Raw genomic sequence first — 16,087 nt, 5'->3', positions numbered from 1 at the left:
ACTACATTTGGTGGATATTTATTCAAAGTGGGCCAAAATAAAATCAATCCTAAAGTGGGCCAAAATACCTCTGTTACCCTAGTATTTAACTTTGCTCATGAATGTTATGAATAGTGCTGAAAAGACGAAACCTATAGGCTGTGAAGGTAATGTTTAGCAGATCACTTCTGATATATAGAACAGAACTAAAATGAAATGAACGGTGTATTACAAGTTACTTTGATTGCGATATTTTTTTCATTTCGTTCATGACATTAAATTTAAATTAGCTGCACATTATCTTTTCTCTCAGGGAAAGTTAAAATGTGAAAGAAAATTGTCATATTTATAAACTGTCTATGAATTTTTAAGTGCATGTACTAAGCGATCTGCCCCTTGCTGTGAACTGTTTTGCGAATAGCTTAAACTTTTAGTCAAAATTTGAAATTTGCGATATTTATTTTCTAAAAATAATTGAGTTTCATTCAACAGACGAACTATTCCAAAGTTCGACAAATAGAAAGTTTGTTTAGCACTGAAAAAATGTAAATTAATAGTATGACTACAGTAAACAGTAAACAAAAGAACAAATTATGCTTATTACTTTTACTTAAAAAGATAGCTCTCGTTGAGGCGAATTACGGTTTATTCATATACTAAATTGTTTTAATTTGAAGCATTTATTTATTTATTAAACAACCTGATATTGTATATTTATATCACCGTAACCGTATTTTTTCAAATCAAGAAATTGTAAAACATAATTCGGAAATGTTGGTAAAATTCTGGAACTAACATTAAGATTTTACACATATTTATATAAATAGGGTTTTTTTTTAAACAAAACTACGTTAGTATCAGATTGCGATTCTAGACCGTATTTACAGCTTATTTTTCGTGCAGTGTATATCAATAAATATTCCATGTATTCATATAGATGTTTCGCTCAGTGTATTGATTGAGAAAACTGTCATATGTGCATTAAAACATTTGTAGTGTATTAGTAACCTTTTTTGCCACGGCACTTTACTGTGATGTCCCTCGGGAATCGCAAGAGTGATCCATATTGATATATAGTATATTTGACAATATTCAACGCAAATGAATCAATTGAGAAATTCCTTTTTAATCAAGTCACAAGCACAATGGAATTTAAAAACAGAATGCAACAAGTTGCCTACAGTATGTGCCTACAATAATTTTAAAAAATCTGGTTCGTACCCGGGACTTTCTTAAAATGACCGCACTCACCGCTTGGTGGAGCGCGAGATTAATTGCATTGTTATCATTTCGATTGAAGTGTGCCATGAGTAGGGTAGAATCAAATGTCAACATTGTCGCTCATTTCGATACCATAATATAAAAAGACAATTGTTAAAAATAACCAACAAGATAAGCAAAACGAAAAAAATTCTACAAATTTATATGAAATTGATTTGTTTTTATTACCGAAACCGGTAGCCACGGTGAAGGCAACTGTTATTCGAAAACAACAGTTTAGTCTTGGTTGCCAGTTACATATATTTTTCGAACGACTTCATTTTGACATTACGAGTTACTGAGGGGTAGTTAAATTTGTGATACAGTTTTAATAGACGAGTGGCAGGTCGTGTCGTCGTCATCATGCTCATTTCTTCCATATACTCGTCAACCGTAGATTTTGATGTTTTAACATTTATGCAATCTACTCTGACTTTTTCATAGTACATAATGGAACGTCGGAAATCTACTGTGTTAGCACTTGGAATTCCGAGCTTTCCGAGCTACCTTTACTTCCAACGCGAAAAACTGCTATAATTCATATCTGTTCTGTTGTAAACTGTCCTCTAGCCGTCAATTTAAATACACTAGAGATCATGGTGTTAGCTGATTACATCAAAACAAACAAAATATTAAGTGTAGCATAAAATCTCAATATCACCATTGTTGCCAGTTTCGTGTAGCACCGTAGATGTGCGCCAAAAAAAGATCGTGACTGTCATGTCTGGAAATTCGTTTGTGGTTGCATCACTTGGCACCGTTCAATGGTTGACGAACAATTGAAATCCCATTATATAGTTACAGATTATAGTTAAAACCTCTATGATCGAAACTAAAAATAACTTTTAAACACTTAAGCTAATAATAAGGGCAGTAGAAAATATCAGGGTCCGCCATCAAACTTTTTTTTTAACTAGCGGTTATTTCGACATTGGTTACCCTCATGTCACTTTTGATTTGAAAGAAACTTAGTTTTATTCTTCCACTGAACGAAAATGGTTGTGTATACGCTTGAGGAACGTGTTTAAATATTGCAGTTTTACTATGAAAATCAGGTTAAAGAAGACGCCGATTTTTACCAAAAAATCATCTTCTCGAATGAGGCACATTTTCATCTCGGCGGGTATGTTAATAAGCAAAATTGTCGCATCTGGGGGACGAAAAAACCCGCACGTTATCATGGAGAAGCCGATGCATCCTCAGAGAGTGACGGTTTGGTGCGGATTTTGGTCTGGCGGCATCATTGGGCCATTTTTCTTCGAAAATGAGGCAGGAGCCACCGCCACGGTTAATGGCAAGCGCTACCGCGCCATGATTAGCGATTGGTTCTTCCCGTTACTTGAAGAGGGACCATTTGGTTCCAACAAGACAGCGCTCCGTGCCACACAGCCAACGCTACGATCGACCTTCTGCGCACAGTTTTCGAAGATCGAATTAACTGTCGAAATTCGGATGTCGTTTGGTTTCTCTTTGGAGGGCTGTTAAAGATAAGTGTTATGTGGACAAGCCAGAGACAATTCAAGCCTTGAAGGACAACATTCGTGCAGCCATATCTGAAATAAAGCTGCATACAATCGAAAATGTACTAAAAAACTGGACCGACCGTATGGCGTACTGCAAGGCCAGCCGAGGCAGCCATTTGAATGAAATTATATTCCATAATTAACCGGAAGGATTGTACTTTAATATGAAGAAATAAATTTTGAAATCGGATGAACCGTTTGTGTTTTATTGCATGTTTAAAAAAAGTTACATGGCGGACCCTGTATAATGTACATATTGATGTTTGACATATTTGCACATATCAGTGTTTGAAACATTTAGTAGTATATTAAACACATCGAAATGGAATATTTGTAAAAACGCGTAGCTTATAGTTTTTTCCCAAAATTTTACTCCAAAACTCAGTGGACTGTCCATGTCAAACGATTAAATTTCCTTTCAAATTCATACCTGCGCAGTCTGTTAAGTAAGAGCGTCTCCATCATAACGTGCGATCGGTAAGTGATATCGACTTAAATTTCCTTTTCCGATCGGTAGAGAGAACCTCTGTTTTTAGCGCTTTAAAAAAAAAATCTGCCATTTACGCAAATCGCTTCAAGGCCGTGTTCCTTTACACACACTTTAAAAGTTCATAAATGAACTACACAGAAAAAAAATTATGAGATTTACAGGTAACGCAAATCCACATATGACACAATTCATAAGAACGTAATCCGTGAAACGACTGAATTTTACAATAATGATATAAATATACGTCAAACATACCCGCCTTTCAAGCAAACGTGTAAATTTACAGGTTTTAGCACTTGAAAATATGTCAAAATGCATTAAACATAAGCTATATTTACTGTAAAATTGAGTCATTTCTGACGCTCATATATGTCGGTCTCAGAACATAAATATAAACAATTTTTTCTAGGTGTGTATGTAGTGGTTGGTCAAGAAGTGGTTTAAATGATTAATAGATTCAAAATCCGTAGATGACCATTTTACTTTTTTTGATACATCATATTGTTTAAATGATGAATTTCAATTGGATTTAAGTTCAATTTGTTTTTAATTCCTGTCAATCTGTAAAGCATATGAGTACATTTGACAGCCACTTTATACTTTAGTTGATACTGCGGAAAAAATTCAATTGCTCAAAAATAAGAACTATTGAAAAATATTAGTAAACTTCTTAAATAAAAAAACTTCTTAAATAAAAAAACTTCTTCAAAACAAACATCTGATCAAGATAAATTCAGAGCAATATTTTTAGCTGATCCACAATTTTCTAAATGTTTCTAAATTATAAATAGCCGAATTTCATAAGGGATCAGCTTTTCAGAATGAATAACTAGCTCTACTGACAACAGTGGTCGCGTGGGATGTATTATTTATAACAAGGAGCAACCGGAATAAGAGAAATATTTTTCTAGAAAAAGAAGACAGTTGTCAGGTCCTGTCCTAGTATTCATGTTAGACGAAAAATTTTATTGTATATCCTAAATGTTCAATAAATTAATTAGTTTAATAAAAATATTGATTTTCAATTTCTGTGGCAGACATCTGCGGAATTTCCGCAGGAGTAATTTCCAAATCTTCAACAGTTTCAAGAACAGTTCCATCATCCACTACTTGATCGATGGGATTCACGTTATCCATGAGCTCATTTTCATTGTAAATGTCTTGAACAGCTGGACTTTCGAGTTCATCTTGCGTCACTGTTTGGATCACAATAGAAGAAATTCGCTGCTGAGGCACAACCTCTTCCAATACTGTTGTATGGTCACTCTTCTCGGTTGTCTCAATTTTGTCACCATTTTCCCCTGTCGCATCTTTCTCGGGAGTCGGAGGTCTAACTGTTTCCGGCTCGGCCGTTTTCTTGCCCCTGAGAGCGTCACTTATTTTGTGAGGTCTCAACGGAGGGTGTAGTCTTAGCTGGGGAGGAAGCTCATCATCCGGACGAAGAATATCACAGAAGTAGATGCGCTTGACTCGAACGTTAGCATTGATCTGGATTCGAACCGTCTCTATATAGTTTGTTCCATAAGCTCGTCGAGTGAAATCGGCCAGATTGAATTGAATTTGATTCCAACCGGGCGTAAGAGCAAGTGGCATAGCTGTGGAAAAATTATCAACCCTAGTGGCACTTTGGTAGTTCGAAGCACGAAAGCGGCGCAACAATCTATGATCATCCAATATCTACAAAAATTGCAAAATATAATGTGAAATCATTTAAAGTAACGTTTGCAGTCACCTGAATTTCAAAAGAGAAAAATTTCTTCAAATTCTTCACCAACAAAACTAAAAACGGTAGTTTTATACCCAACGAAGGACACGGGCACTTCGGGGCTACCATGTAGGTGGTGGCCACGTTAGCACCCATCAGCTCAAATGACATCAATTTGAGTTCTTCATCCGTTACACGTTTGGCATGACCATTCTTGGTCTTTATATCCCATATCTCTAGCGGTTTACTTCCGCTACTGGAAAATACAATTAGAAAACCTCGCTGATATGTATTTCGAAACATGATGACGGATGATGAAAGGAGATGCAACTAAACAATGGGCTGTCAACAAGCAAACCAGATTCCTTGGATGGACTTGTAATCGAATCAACACATAATAGCGAATATTGCTCTTGATTTACTACAACGCATAAGCTATTATTTGCAACTAACATATGTAGTTATATTTCATTAAATTTCTGCTCATAACAATGTGGGTGCTTATAATCTAATTAATAATCAATAATCAATTGAAAAGTTCCATGTACAATGCAAGCTCTCGAAAATCCAATGGATTAGTAAGCAGTATTTCGAAGCATTTTTTATGTTTGATTGAACTGACCTTGCAAGTGCGCGAAATACGAAATGACTCTTAACAATCAATCATGGAAGCAGCCTTGCTGACCCACTTACAAAAACACGCAATATTCCAACTTGATTGTATCCTAGACAACGAAACTATTGTTTGTTCAGTTAGTTCGGATTGTACAACTTTCGGCTCTGCAATTAAATTCACTTGCGGAAAATTTCATGAATTTTATGTAACACTACATTTGAAACGTTCATGGCTGGAAGGAAAAAGCGCAGCGTTCGAGATACTCGTCAATCCGTGCATTTTGAGGAGCCTTCCAAATCGCATACATCCGTAGATACTGTTATACATCCGAGCTATTCGAAATTCCAAGTGACCTAGTGAGTGGACACTGTAGTTTATTTCTATTCTTAAAGTATGTAAAGCATCTTTTCACAGTCCTGTCGTTTGCCGCCAGCGCTATCACCGGGATAAGGTTCGATACGACAAAATGTTCAAGCACGAATTGAAAATGTTGGAACTGATGCAGAACTCGGCCTACGATTCGATGCGCTTCCACCGGTTGGTAGTATTTTGTAGTAGAATTTTTACCTCCGTAATATATCGACCGGTATCGTATGCTCGTATTTCAGGCATATGGCAATTACTACACTATGGCCGCCATTGCATACTAGGAAGGAGATCGAATACGTGCTGAACAATTTTTTTCGTCTACCGGATAAACAAACCCGTCGCCTGCGTGACATTATTAACTCTCCGGTGTACTGATGGAAGAAATTCGTTTCATTTTAGGTACAGTGAAAATACAACCACTAGGGATTGATATAAGATTTTGTTAAACCCTGCGAAATGGTAGAAAATAAAGAACAGACTAGCAGAAAAAACTCATTTCTTTTTCCAGTACACATAAAAATCGAGATTCGTTAAGGTAATGCTGTAATTTTAGCAGTATTGATTCGATATCTCTATGACGTAATCCAGGATATGAGAAATAAGGTCAAATCTAGCTATAATCGCCCTTATTCTGAATAACGTCGTATCGTTTTTTCGCTCGTATTTCATTCGTATTCCTAATAACGCTAGCAAAATCAAAGGTAGCTATGATTCGATCGAACCACATTCGATCGAAAAATCAATACGTCGTTATTCAGAATAAGGGCGAATATTAGTTAAATGTCAAACTTCAATTTGTTATTCCACAGATAATGACTGGTGTCTCTTTATTAAATTTTTTTTCATACGAAATCCCGATAATCTATCCCATTTCAAATGAGGTATGCGCTCAACTATATCTAAGAAATTGAAACCTTATAACATAATTTTTTCATACCTATCTGGAAGCCATTTTGACAAAAATCTTTCTCATTATTTGTTTGTTCTTCGATTTCCCAAGGTTTCGCTTCACAATTGGCCAATTTCTTTCTATTGATCGAAGTTCTAGGATGTTCAGAGGATTCTTAAAGCTTGCTTCAATTAGAATTGGAACAAACTTTTGCTCATATTGTGGCGCTCCTGGTGGACGGATTCGGAAGTTCTTGGTGCCCACGTGTCGCGAATTTTGTCAGCTTCACGTATGATTTTTGACATTCCGCATATCAACTGTACTTTGTGAACAATCAATATGGAAGCCGAAATAAGGGAAAAATTGTGCACAGTTATTTGGAAAATCCATTGTGGTCTGCATTTAGGCTAGCTAAACAGTTGAAATTGCCCAGAAATACCGTATGGCGCGTTATCAAACGGTATAAGGAAACATTGACGACGATTCGGAAGCCTCAAGCCAATCGTCGGAGTGGAACTGTCGACCGGAAACTGCGTGGTAAGATTTTGAAGACGATTAAGAAAAATCCCAATCTGTCGGACCGTGATTTGGTCAGAAAATTCGATGCTGCTTATAGTACCGTGAGGAGAACTCGACTCCGGGAAGGAATCAAGTCGTATCGAGCTAGCAAACAGCCAAATCGGACCATAAAACAGAATAGTGTGGTCAAAATTCGGAAACTATATGACCAGGTGCTGACCAAGTTCGACGGGTGTCTTCTGATGGACGATGAAACCTATGTCAAGGCTGACTTGGGGTAAATCCCAGGTCAAAAATTTTACTTGGCAACGGCTCGATGGGATGTTCCAGCCAAATTTAAATTTGTTTCAGCCGACAAATTTACAAGAAAATTTATGATTTTGCAAGGCATTTGCAGTTGTGGCAAAGAACGAAAGTTTTCGTCACAAATAAAACAATGACATCGGAATTATACCAAAAAGAGTGTCTCCAAAAACGAATTTTGCCGATCATTCGATCCCACAACCATCCCGTAATGTTTTGGTCAGATTTGGCAAGCTGTCATTACAGCAAAGTCGTTCAAGAATGGTATGCAGAGAAAGGGGTCCAGTTTGTTCCGAAAAACCTTAACCCACCCAACTGCCCCCAGTTCCGCCCCATTGAGAAATACTGGGCAATCATGAAGAGGAGACTCAAGGCAAAGGAAAAGGTTGTCAAAGACATCAATCAGATAACGACCTGGTGGAATAAGATAGCTAAAACGATGGACGAAGAAGGTGTGCGCCGCCTAATGAGCCGTGTTACAGGAAAAATTCGAGAATTCCTTCGAAACCGTGACGAATAATTTAATCCGTGTTTTTTCCTAAAAGTATGAAGAAAACCCTACATTTGTATAAAAAAAGATCTTGAATTCGATAATAAATAACTGAAATACAGGCAATTGTCTTTGTTCCAATTCTATCTGAAGCAAGCTTTATGGTTTAATATCGATGTTGTTTGATGCATACCACTACTGAGCCGCTTTAACTTAAATCAAACCAAATCAGAACAAAACAACACAAAACACAACATCTACAAATAGTCCTTCAATCCAGATATACAGGCTCACATATGCACTGTGTGCAAAATATACTCATTCAGCGTGCCGAACACTTGTAGATGTCACAATGATCGACACGAGGTGCCACCTTTTGGCTGCAACATTCAGTTCACGTTAGTATTTTATTTTGCTGTTGGTTGAAATGACAAGTTTGTTTTTGTTTTATACCGATCGAATTCTAGTTTTAAGACTTAGTTCTGGCTCCTACTGCGTCCATTAGTTCATCCAATAGCAAAATTTTAATAAATCAACAACAAAATGTATAAAAATTTCTGCTTATTTTATAATTTATAGCAGTTAATCGTTTGGTTCAAATAATATGATATTTAAAAATAAGAGGAATATGTTTTATTAAACTCAAATCGTTGTGACTATATTAGTATTATACTAGGATAAGAATTCTATGTGAGAGTGATGCTACGGCGAAAAAAAACTTATGTAAACTGCCTTAAGAAATAAACGTACTTATGGAAAAAACAAAAACAAACTTTTCATTTTAATCAACAGCAAAACAAAAATCTAGCGTGAAGTGAATGTTGCACCAAAGACACCATATTAACAAGATATCCAGCTCTCACATTCCCCGAACAAATCATTGGCAACATCCTTTTTTGCGAGCATGTCGCCCCCAGACGAGCCCGCATCGAATCTTATACATAGAAGTAGGGGAGAAAAATGTCAAATTCGTGCGCGCCAAAATAGCAGGGTTGCGCACCCATACAATTGACATGATATGTTGAATGTGATGCCGTGCGATGGCGTTGCTGAACTGAAGATTGACTTCGCTCCAAGCTGACAGGGTCTGGTTGCACCCAAAATTGTGTCCCATGTGAAAGCGGCACCCAAATCGTGGTGGCACCTCGTGTCGATCGTGGTGACATCTGTAAGTGTTCGCCACGCTGATTGAGCAAATTTTACACACAGTTCAAATGTACCACGGCTAGGTTTTACAGTGCGCAAATTTTACTACATGTACCACTCGAGTTACACACTTTACCTCCATAGTTTATCGTTTATCCATCGTCTTTGGGCTCAACTGCTGATAAGCTTGAATATTTGTCAATATTATCGTTTTTGCCCTCGGCATCTAAGAGCTAAGGCAGTGTGCCTTATTAAATATATCGTAAGATTAAAAAAATATCGCTTTAAAACTTTTAACGTCATTTAAGTTACATTTTCGTCACACTGGTCAAATTTGAGTTGAACTGTCATCATTTCCAAAAAGTTTTTCCCACTTCACACTTCACGCACGACGTACGACGAGGCTGTTTTCGTGAAAGAACTTGTCAGGGGTCTTTACGTTTCGTCTCAGACTCGTCAGTGCAGAACAATTCATGTTGAACTGTTATGCCACCTGCAGTTCAACACAGACTGTTATGCATTGACGAGTCTAAGACGAAACGTAAAGATAATGAAATTGGTTATGTAGCCCTAGTACAAACAAAGTTAATCACTAAATTGTCAGGAGTGGTTTGAATGCTTCAAAAAGCTGATTTTGTACAGAATTTGGATTGACACCATGTAAGCCGCACTGTCATGAAACAATGCATTCAATCTGATACAAATTGACATTATCTTTAAGAGGCAATCGAGTGACATACCAGTATTTTAGATAAGGGCTTGTGGTCTGCTTCGGTAGATTACAGAGACACCAAGTTCATACCGGGTTCCTGGAGTAAGTCTATGACCATGGGGATTTGATTGACAAAAAATCAATTCTCGCTAAAATCCGCTACCATCACAAATATATCTGTCATATTGCTATAGAACTGTCATTGTTTTATATTAAATAAATAAAAAAAAGAAACATTTTTGTTGTTTGATTTTGATTTGATTTGTTACGCTCATCGAACTCCTTAAAACCCAATACATGAACGTTTAGTTTTTTTTTAGTTATACGTCACGATAATAAATTATCAGATATATTCGGGAACCGGCAATTCAGATGAATCAACAAAGCCAATAAAAACTCGTGACGAGTAGTAATAGTAAAGTGAATACCTCGGTAGGTGTGTGGGTGCAAACGAGTTTATAATAACTAATGCATAGTATGCCATGACAAATTGCGGCGGACATCATTGCACCAGGTCAAGCGAGCTGTAACAGAATTGCTTTGCACATTTCACCACGAACAACCTTACAGGTAAGAAGTGTACCGCTCTGGGTGATTCCGTTTTCAATTAATAGTTATAAAATTCACAATGGCGATCCTGCCAGGAGTCATAATTTTAATAGCAGTATTTCAGAAACATCTCGCATGAAAACGGAATCACCCAAAGCAATTCAAAATATATACCAATATTCGGCTACAATCGTACTATCTGGTACGCAGATTTTCTTGTTCAATTGAGAAAAGAAAATGGCCGACGAGAAAATGCGTAATGTTGAAAATGAATGAAAAAGCGGATCACTATGGTCGCGCATTATAAGCGGACCAGGAAGGTCGCGCAATTTTAATAAAAATGGCGGATTCTCAAAATCGCGCATCACAGAGCGGACCAGGAAGGTCGTGCAAATATTCAAATGTAAATAAGCGGACCGGAAACGTCGCGCACAAAAGAAAGCAGGCAACGTGGCCGTGCAAATAAAAAGCGGATTTGAATAATCGTGCATTGCAAAGCGGATTTTTAGATCGCGCACATTTGTTTCGTAATGAATCTTACGCGCATATTTTTGCGTGTAATTCCTGACCACAAAAAAAGTGTTAAAAGCAAGATATATGGAGAATAACGGAAAATATTTCCGATCGGTCAGCGGTGCAAGCAATGCAGAGAATCAGACGACATTTGACGCATCTGTTGATCAGACTGACGAGGAGTCAACGATTTCAGTAACGCCGTGCAATTTGAGCAAGTTATGCTTCAGGTAGTGAAATCGAACTCGAAAACAATGTTGACAATGATTTAGAAAATGTACAAACAAATATTGTAGAAGTTTCGCTTCGCTATCATGATACACCACACACAAAAAAAAAATTAAATTTTACAGGTGTACTCATAAAGACCTAATTTGTCAAATGACGGGAAATTTTATTTGCAATGGCTTAATTTTTTTCATAAATACGTTTATTCAATAGGCAATATACATAAGTTTTTCTTCGCCGTGGTATCCACAATACATAGTACTTTAAACGTAATACATTTCGAATATCATATTAGTATGTTTTTATCAAGCGATTTACTATTACTGGGACATTGGATAGTCTACCTTGGGTACGCAAGAAATTTATTAGTTGAGAGCTGACATCACGATACTCCCCGCATGTCCAAACCAAATGATCAATATCGCGATAATCTTCGCCACAAGCACAATGATTAGTCTCGGAAAGTCCAATTCGAAGGAGATGTGTGTCTAAAGTGTAGTGATTGGACATGAGTCTATATATCACATGAATGAAGTCCCTACTCACATTCAGTCCCCTAAACCATGCCTTTGTCGATATTTTAGGAGTAATTGAGTGCATCCACCGACCCAGATCATCTTTATCCCAAGAAGCTTGCCAGCTGGCAAGTGTTCTTTGGCGAGACGCGCTATAGAATTCGTTGAAAGCAATTGGTCTCTCATGAATTTCACCCTCAAAAGCACCACGTTTGGCTAAACTCTTTCATTGCCTGGAATGGAACAATGAACCGGGAGCCAGACTAAAGTGATTTGATAATTATTATTCAATATGTCGTTCAGACACTGTTTTATTTTGCCCCAGAAAAACGATTCATTTTTGCAGCAGCGTTTGAGCGAATTGCTTCAATTGCACTCAGACTATCTGTGATGAGAAAATAATGTTTTGGAGATAATGTGACGATTACACTCAAACTATAATGAACTGCTGTTAACTCTGCTATATTAACAGATGCAGGTTCTTGAAGCCGAAACATTATTGTTGAATATACCAAACCCAGTAGCCTCTTCAATTCGTGATCCGTCCGTGTAAAATATTTTCTCAGAGTCAATATGCCTGAACTTACTTGTAAATATTTTTGGGAATTCCATCGAGCGTAGGTGTTCCGGGATTCCACGCACTTCGCGCTGCATGGATATGTCGAAAAATAAAGTTGAGTCAGGGACATTTAGGAGGCTTCGAAGTTATTAATAACCAGGGGATTCAGTACCTTACATGCTATTAGCAGTCGCGATGAAAGCTCCTAAAAACGAGCTTTCAATGGAAGAACTCCCGCCAGAACTTCAGACTCATTGTATGTGTCGAATGCATGCAGCCTAAAGCAATTCGCAAACAACGATACTGAATTTTCTCCAGTTTGATAATATGAGAGTTTGCAGCGGAACGAAAGCAAACACATCCATATTCCATCCAATTTTATTAGATCTTCCGGATGAGCACCCCACCAAGATTCTGTTATTGTTCAAAGAAAATTTACTCTTTGTTGGCATTTTGTTATCAGATACCTAATGTGTCCTTCCCACGTGCATTTGGAATCAAACCACACTCCGAGGTATTTCAAAGTCAAAACCTGTTGGATCAGCTCTGTTTTTTCCGCAGAGAATTCGATACCCAGATGAACTACCCAAACGGACAAGCTATCTAAGGTCCAGTAACTGAAACCACGCCAACATCTGCCAATTGTATTAGTGTACATGAGGTTACTAGACAGCTGTCAATGTCATTCACGTAAAAATTATAGAGGAGCGGACTGAGGCAAAATCAAATATCCATCTGTTCGAGTATTCCTCACTCTCATTTCCTACGTAACGATTCCTCATTCGACTGGACGTATTCCAAAGAGTGCTCATTGAGGTTTCTCTTGACAAACCTTCGACAAAATGTCTCCAATAGCTGCATTTCTTGGTTCGAAGTACTTGGTTTGTAAAACAAGAATTTGTCAAAATTCTGAGGAGTTCCTCATCCTCGTTTTAAAAACGTCTTGAAAGCATTTTGTTTCGCGCCTGAGCACTCTTTGTCCCACCAAGGGCTTGGAGGCCTTCTGTTAGACGATGGACCAAGAAATCGTTTGGTTTGGGCTTGTTCTGCGGCCTCCAAATAATGGCTTAATGTTGAATTAGCATGAATTTTACTAGTTTCGATTGTAGTGTGCATTCGGCTAGCGGGTTAAACTGTATGAATTTAAATGTACCTTTTACCAGCCTAGCAGATGTGTGCTTCTGTTACTCAGTCGATCAATGGACGTACTTTGTAATCCGATTATTCTCAGTTCGAGTCACAGCGGTCGCAATCATAACCTTCTTTTTATTTCAATGAATTTCATGTCATGAAATTTTAGATATAATATTGAATGTTCTTGCACGTAAAATTGCTCCATTTATGTGCATTTGATAAAATATAAAATCACAGGATTTTTTTCGAAGTGTGCAGTGTTAATTCTACATCGTGGATCCGAGCGATATACCACTAAGGGATATACTCGATACACCCAGGGATGCCAAGGGTTAAAAAAAAATCTGTGCATTGCAAAAAAATCTGAAAGCTTGAGTGAAACTGTATGATTACACTGAAACATTATTCCTTCGCTGACATAAGTTCTCGTATATTGACCTAAAAGATTATTTTATTTGTTTTAATTTTGATTTATTAGAAGTAAAGCTAAGAGAACTAGTATTTCAATTTTTTTTTGAGAAGAGGGTGGATGTGTGGGTGCAAACGAGTTTATAATAACTAATGCATAGTATGCCATGACAAATTGCGGTGGACATCATTGCACCAGGTCAAGCGAGCTGTAACAGAATTGCTTTGCACATTTCACCACGAACAACCTTACAGGTAAGAAGTGTACCGCTCTGGGTGATTCCGTTTTCAATTAATAGTTATAAAATTCACAGTAGGCAAATATTTTTTTCTGGGTTGGTATGACCACAAACGAATTTCCAGACATGACAGTCACGATCTTTTTTTGGCACACATCTACGGTCCTCCGTGAAACTGGCACCAATGGTGATAAATTGGTTGCACTGCTGAGTTCCCATCATCATATTCATAATGCAAATGTCAAACCGTGAGAACTCTTTCGATTCGTTAACTTATTGGTAAACATTGAGATTTTATATTTTATTTCAATTATTTAAAGTTCATTTTGCGTTTATTTACATTAACCACAAGCGGACGATTTACATCCGATGCGCATTATAGCAGTTAAATGAAAGTTTGAATACATCCTTTTTCCGTTTGTAGTAAAGCTACATACAATCAGTCTCTTTAGCGCTGAAGAACATCGGAAGGCTCAGGATTCAACTTCCAGGTTTGTGACATTCTGCCATGTACCACGAAAAAGTCAGAGCAGATTACATAAATTATGTGGAAAATGTTAATCAATGGTACGAATATTTCAAAGAAATAAGCAAACCTCGTTCTTATGAAATGCTTCTGGAATGGAAAACCGTAGCTTATGTTTTTCGGTCAATTGTTCAACTTTTCGATCCATATAATTGTTGCAAGAGGTTCGTAAAGTGTGATATGATATTTATTGAAAGTTTCTTCTCACCCGACAAACATTTTGATTCTATAATTTTAACAGCAGACTTTGACTTCAGAACTTGATTCGAGTGCGACGTAAGGAGAGACATTAAAATGTCAGCATGGTAGGCATTCTAGTGCCTGGCTGCCTCATGCAACAAGGGACACGCCTCAAATGATACAACTGTGTCCGCCTGAATTTCGTTCTGATTTCGGTTCTGATGAAGTCATCGCCGTCAGCCGTTTGCCCGACTGTTGACAGCCGAAGGACCAGATCCGCATGTCAAAATAAGCTTTCTTTTTTTTTTCTAATTAATAAAATTGTTTTAGTTTGGATGTTAGTTTCGGATCGAAAAAAATTGTTTAATTCTAGTCTATATACTTTATTTATAAAAAAAAGTCCAGATTTGTATTCAAAAGTTTTCCATCTGCTATGAGAGGAATATTTTCGGAGTTAAGAGAATTAGTTCGTTTCATGGTGGTTCCATAGGCTCTGTTGGTGACCACCTATGTCGTTACAACATGAGCAGTCCGTATATCACAGAATTCGCATCATTGTGAATATAATCAAAGAGAACTTTGAACATTTGCTTCGAGCTGCATATTTTCATTCCATTTGGAGATTCGGATTTCTCTTCGTCGATGATCTCAAAAAAAAAGAGCCAGTGAGCCCCGTAGTTTACTCGAAGTCTTAACTGAACTTTCTTCGTGCATTTTTCTCTCTCATTTTTCCTAAACTAAACAATGTTGATCATCAAATCCCTTTTACGATCTTGTATAGTACCTTGTCTCGATATTTCACCCTATGACCAAATCAGCTACTTTCAGAAAGCGAACTTGGTGTTTTTCCATAATTCATTTAGCTAAAAACTTTACCTAACTGGCCAGTCAATGTCGTTGGGCAGCAGATTGAAGACCTTACCATTGTCGTCAAGCGCCGTCCTGAACGTTTACCAAATATGCCAATCTGGAAGCAGCTAAGGATATACAGATCAAATGTAGTTGGTAATTGCTTTTATTTGTCAAATTCGATTACCTTAGGAAGTTCAAATATTGAAACGGAGATTACACAGTAACGCGATACACAGTATCGAAATGAGTGAATTGTTGACATTTGATTTCGTTTCACTCATGGCACACTTCAACTTGAACTGTTTACAACACAATAACTCTCGCGCTCCCCCAAGCGGTGAGTGCGGTCATTTTAGAAAGTACCGGGTACGAACCAGATTTTT

At 37.3% G+C, this 16,087-nt stretch overlaps 2 protein-coding genes and 1 long non-coding RNA gene across 4 annotated transcripts; 2 read left to right on the top strand and 1 right to left on the bottom strand.

The window, feature by feature from the left end:
• Positions 1 to 4,215: 4,215 nt before the first annotated feature.
• Positions 4,216 to 5,294, bottom strand: LOC131439599 (cilia- and flagella-associated protein 20-like). The gene is made up of 2 exons (XM_058610825.1): positions 4,985 to 5,294; positions 4,216 to 4,929 (listed from the first exon to the last, which is right to left on the bottom strand). Exons 1-2 carry the CDS (start codon positions 5,258 to 5,260, stop codon positions 4,255 to 4,257), a joined length of 951 nt encoding a protein of 316 aa, XP_058466808.1. The 5' UTR covers positions 5,261 to 5,294; the 3' UTR covers positions 4,216 to 4,254.
• A 412-nt stretch (positions 5,295 to 5,706) lies between these two features.
• On the top strand, positions 5,707 to 6,444 carry LOC131439600 (uncharacterized). Its single transcript, XM_058610826.1, has 3 exons — positions 5,707 to 5,929; positions 5,988 to 6,110; positions 6,182 to 6,444. The coding sequence occupies exons 1-3, from the start codon at positions 5,802 to 5,804 to the stop codon at positions 6,315 to 6,317; spliced, it is 387 nt and encodes a 128-aa protein (XP_058466809.1). The 5' UTR covers positions 5,707 to 5,801; the 3' UTR covers positions 6,318 to 6,444.
• Positions 6,445 to 14,432: 7,988 nt separating this feature from the next.
• On the top strand, positions 14,433 to 15,219 carry LOC131439601 (uncharacterized). Of its 2 annotated transcripts, none has more exons than XR_009231151.1 (2): positions 14,433 to 14,836; positions 14,917 to 15,219. It is a non-coding gene; the product is annotated as an uncharacterized LOC131439601 (long non-coding RNA). The 2 variants fall into 2 exon arrangements; XR_009231150.1 differs by having other exon boundaries at positions 14,914 to 15,219.
• Positions 15,220 to 16,087: the final 868 nt, after the last annotated feature.

This window comes from Malaya genurostris, chromosome 3 (genome assembly GCF_030247185.1).
Source record: "Malaya genurostris strain Urasoe2022 chromosome 3, Malgen_1.1, whole genome shotgun sequence".
Classification (NCBI taxonomy): Eukaryota; Metazoa; Arthropoda; class Insecta; order Diptera; family Culicidae; genus Malaya; species Malaya genurostris.
The sequence above is the reverse complement of the archived record's forward strand: the minus strand, read 5'-3'. Positions and strand labels throughout refer to the sequence as shown.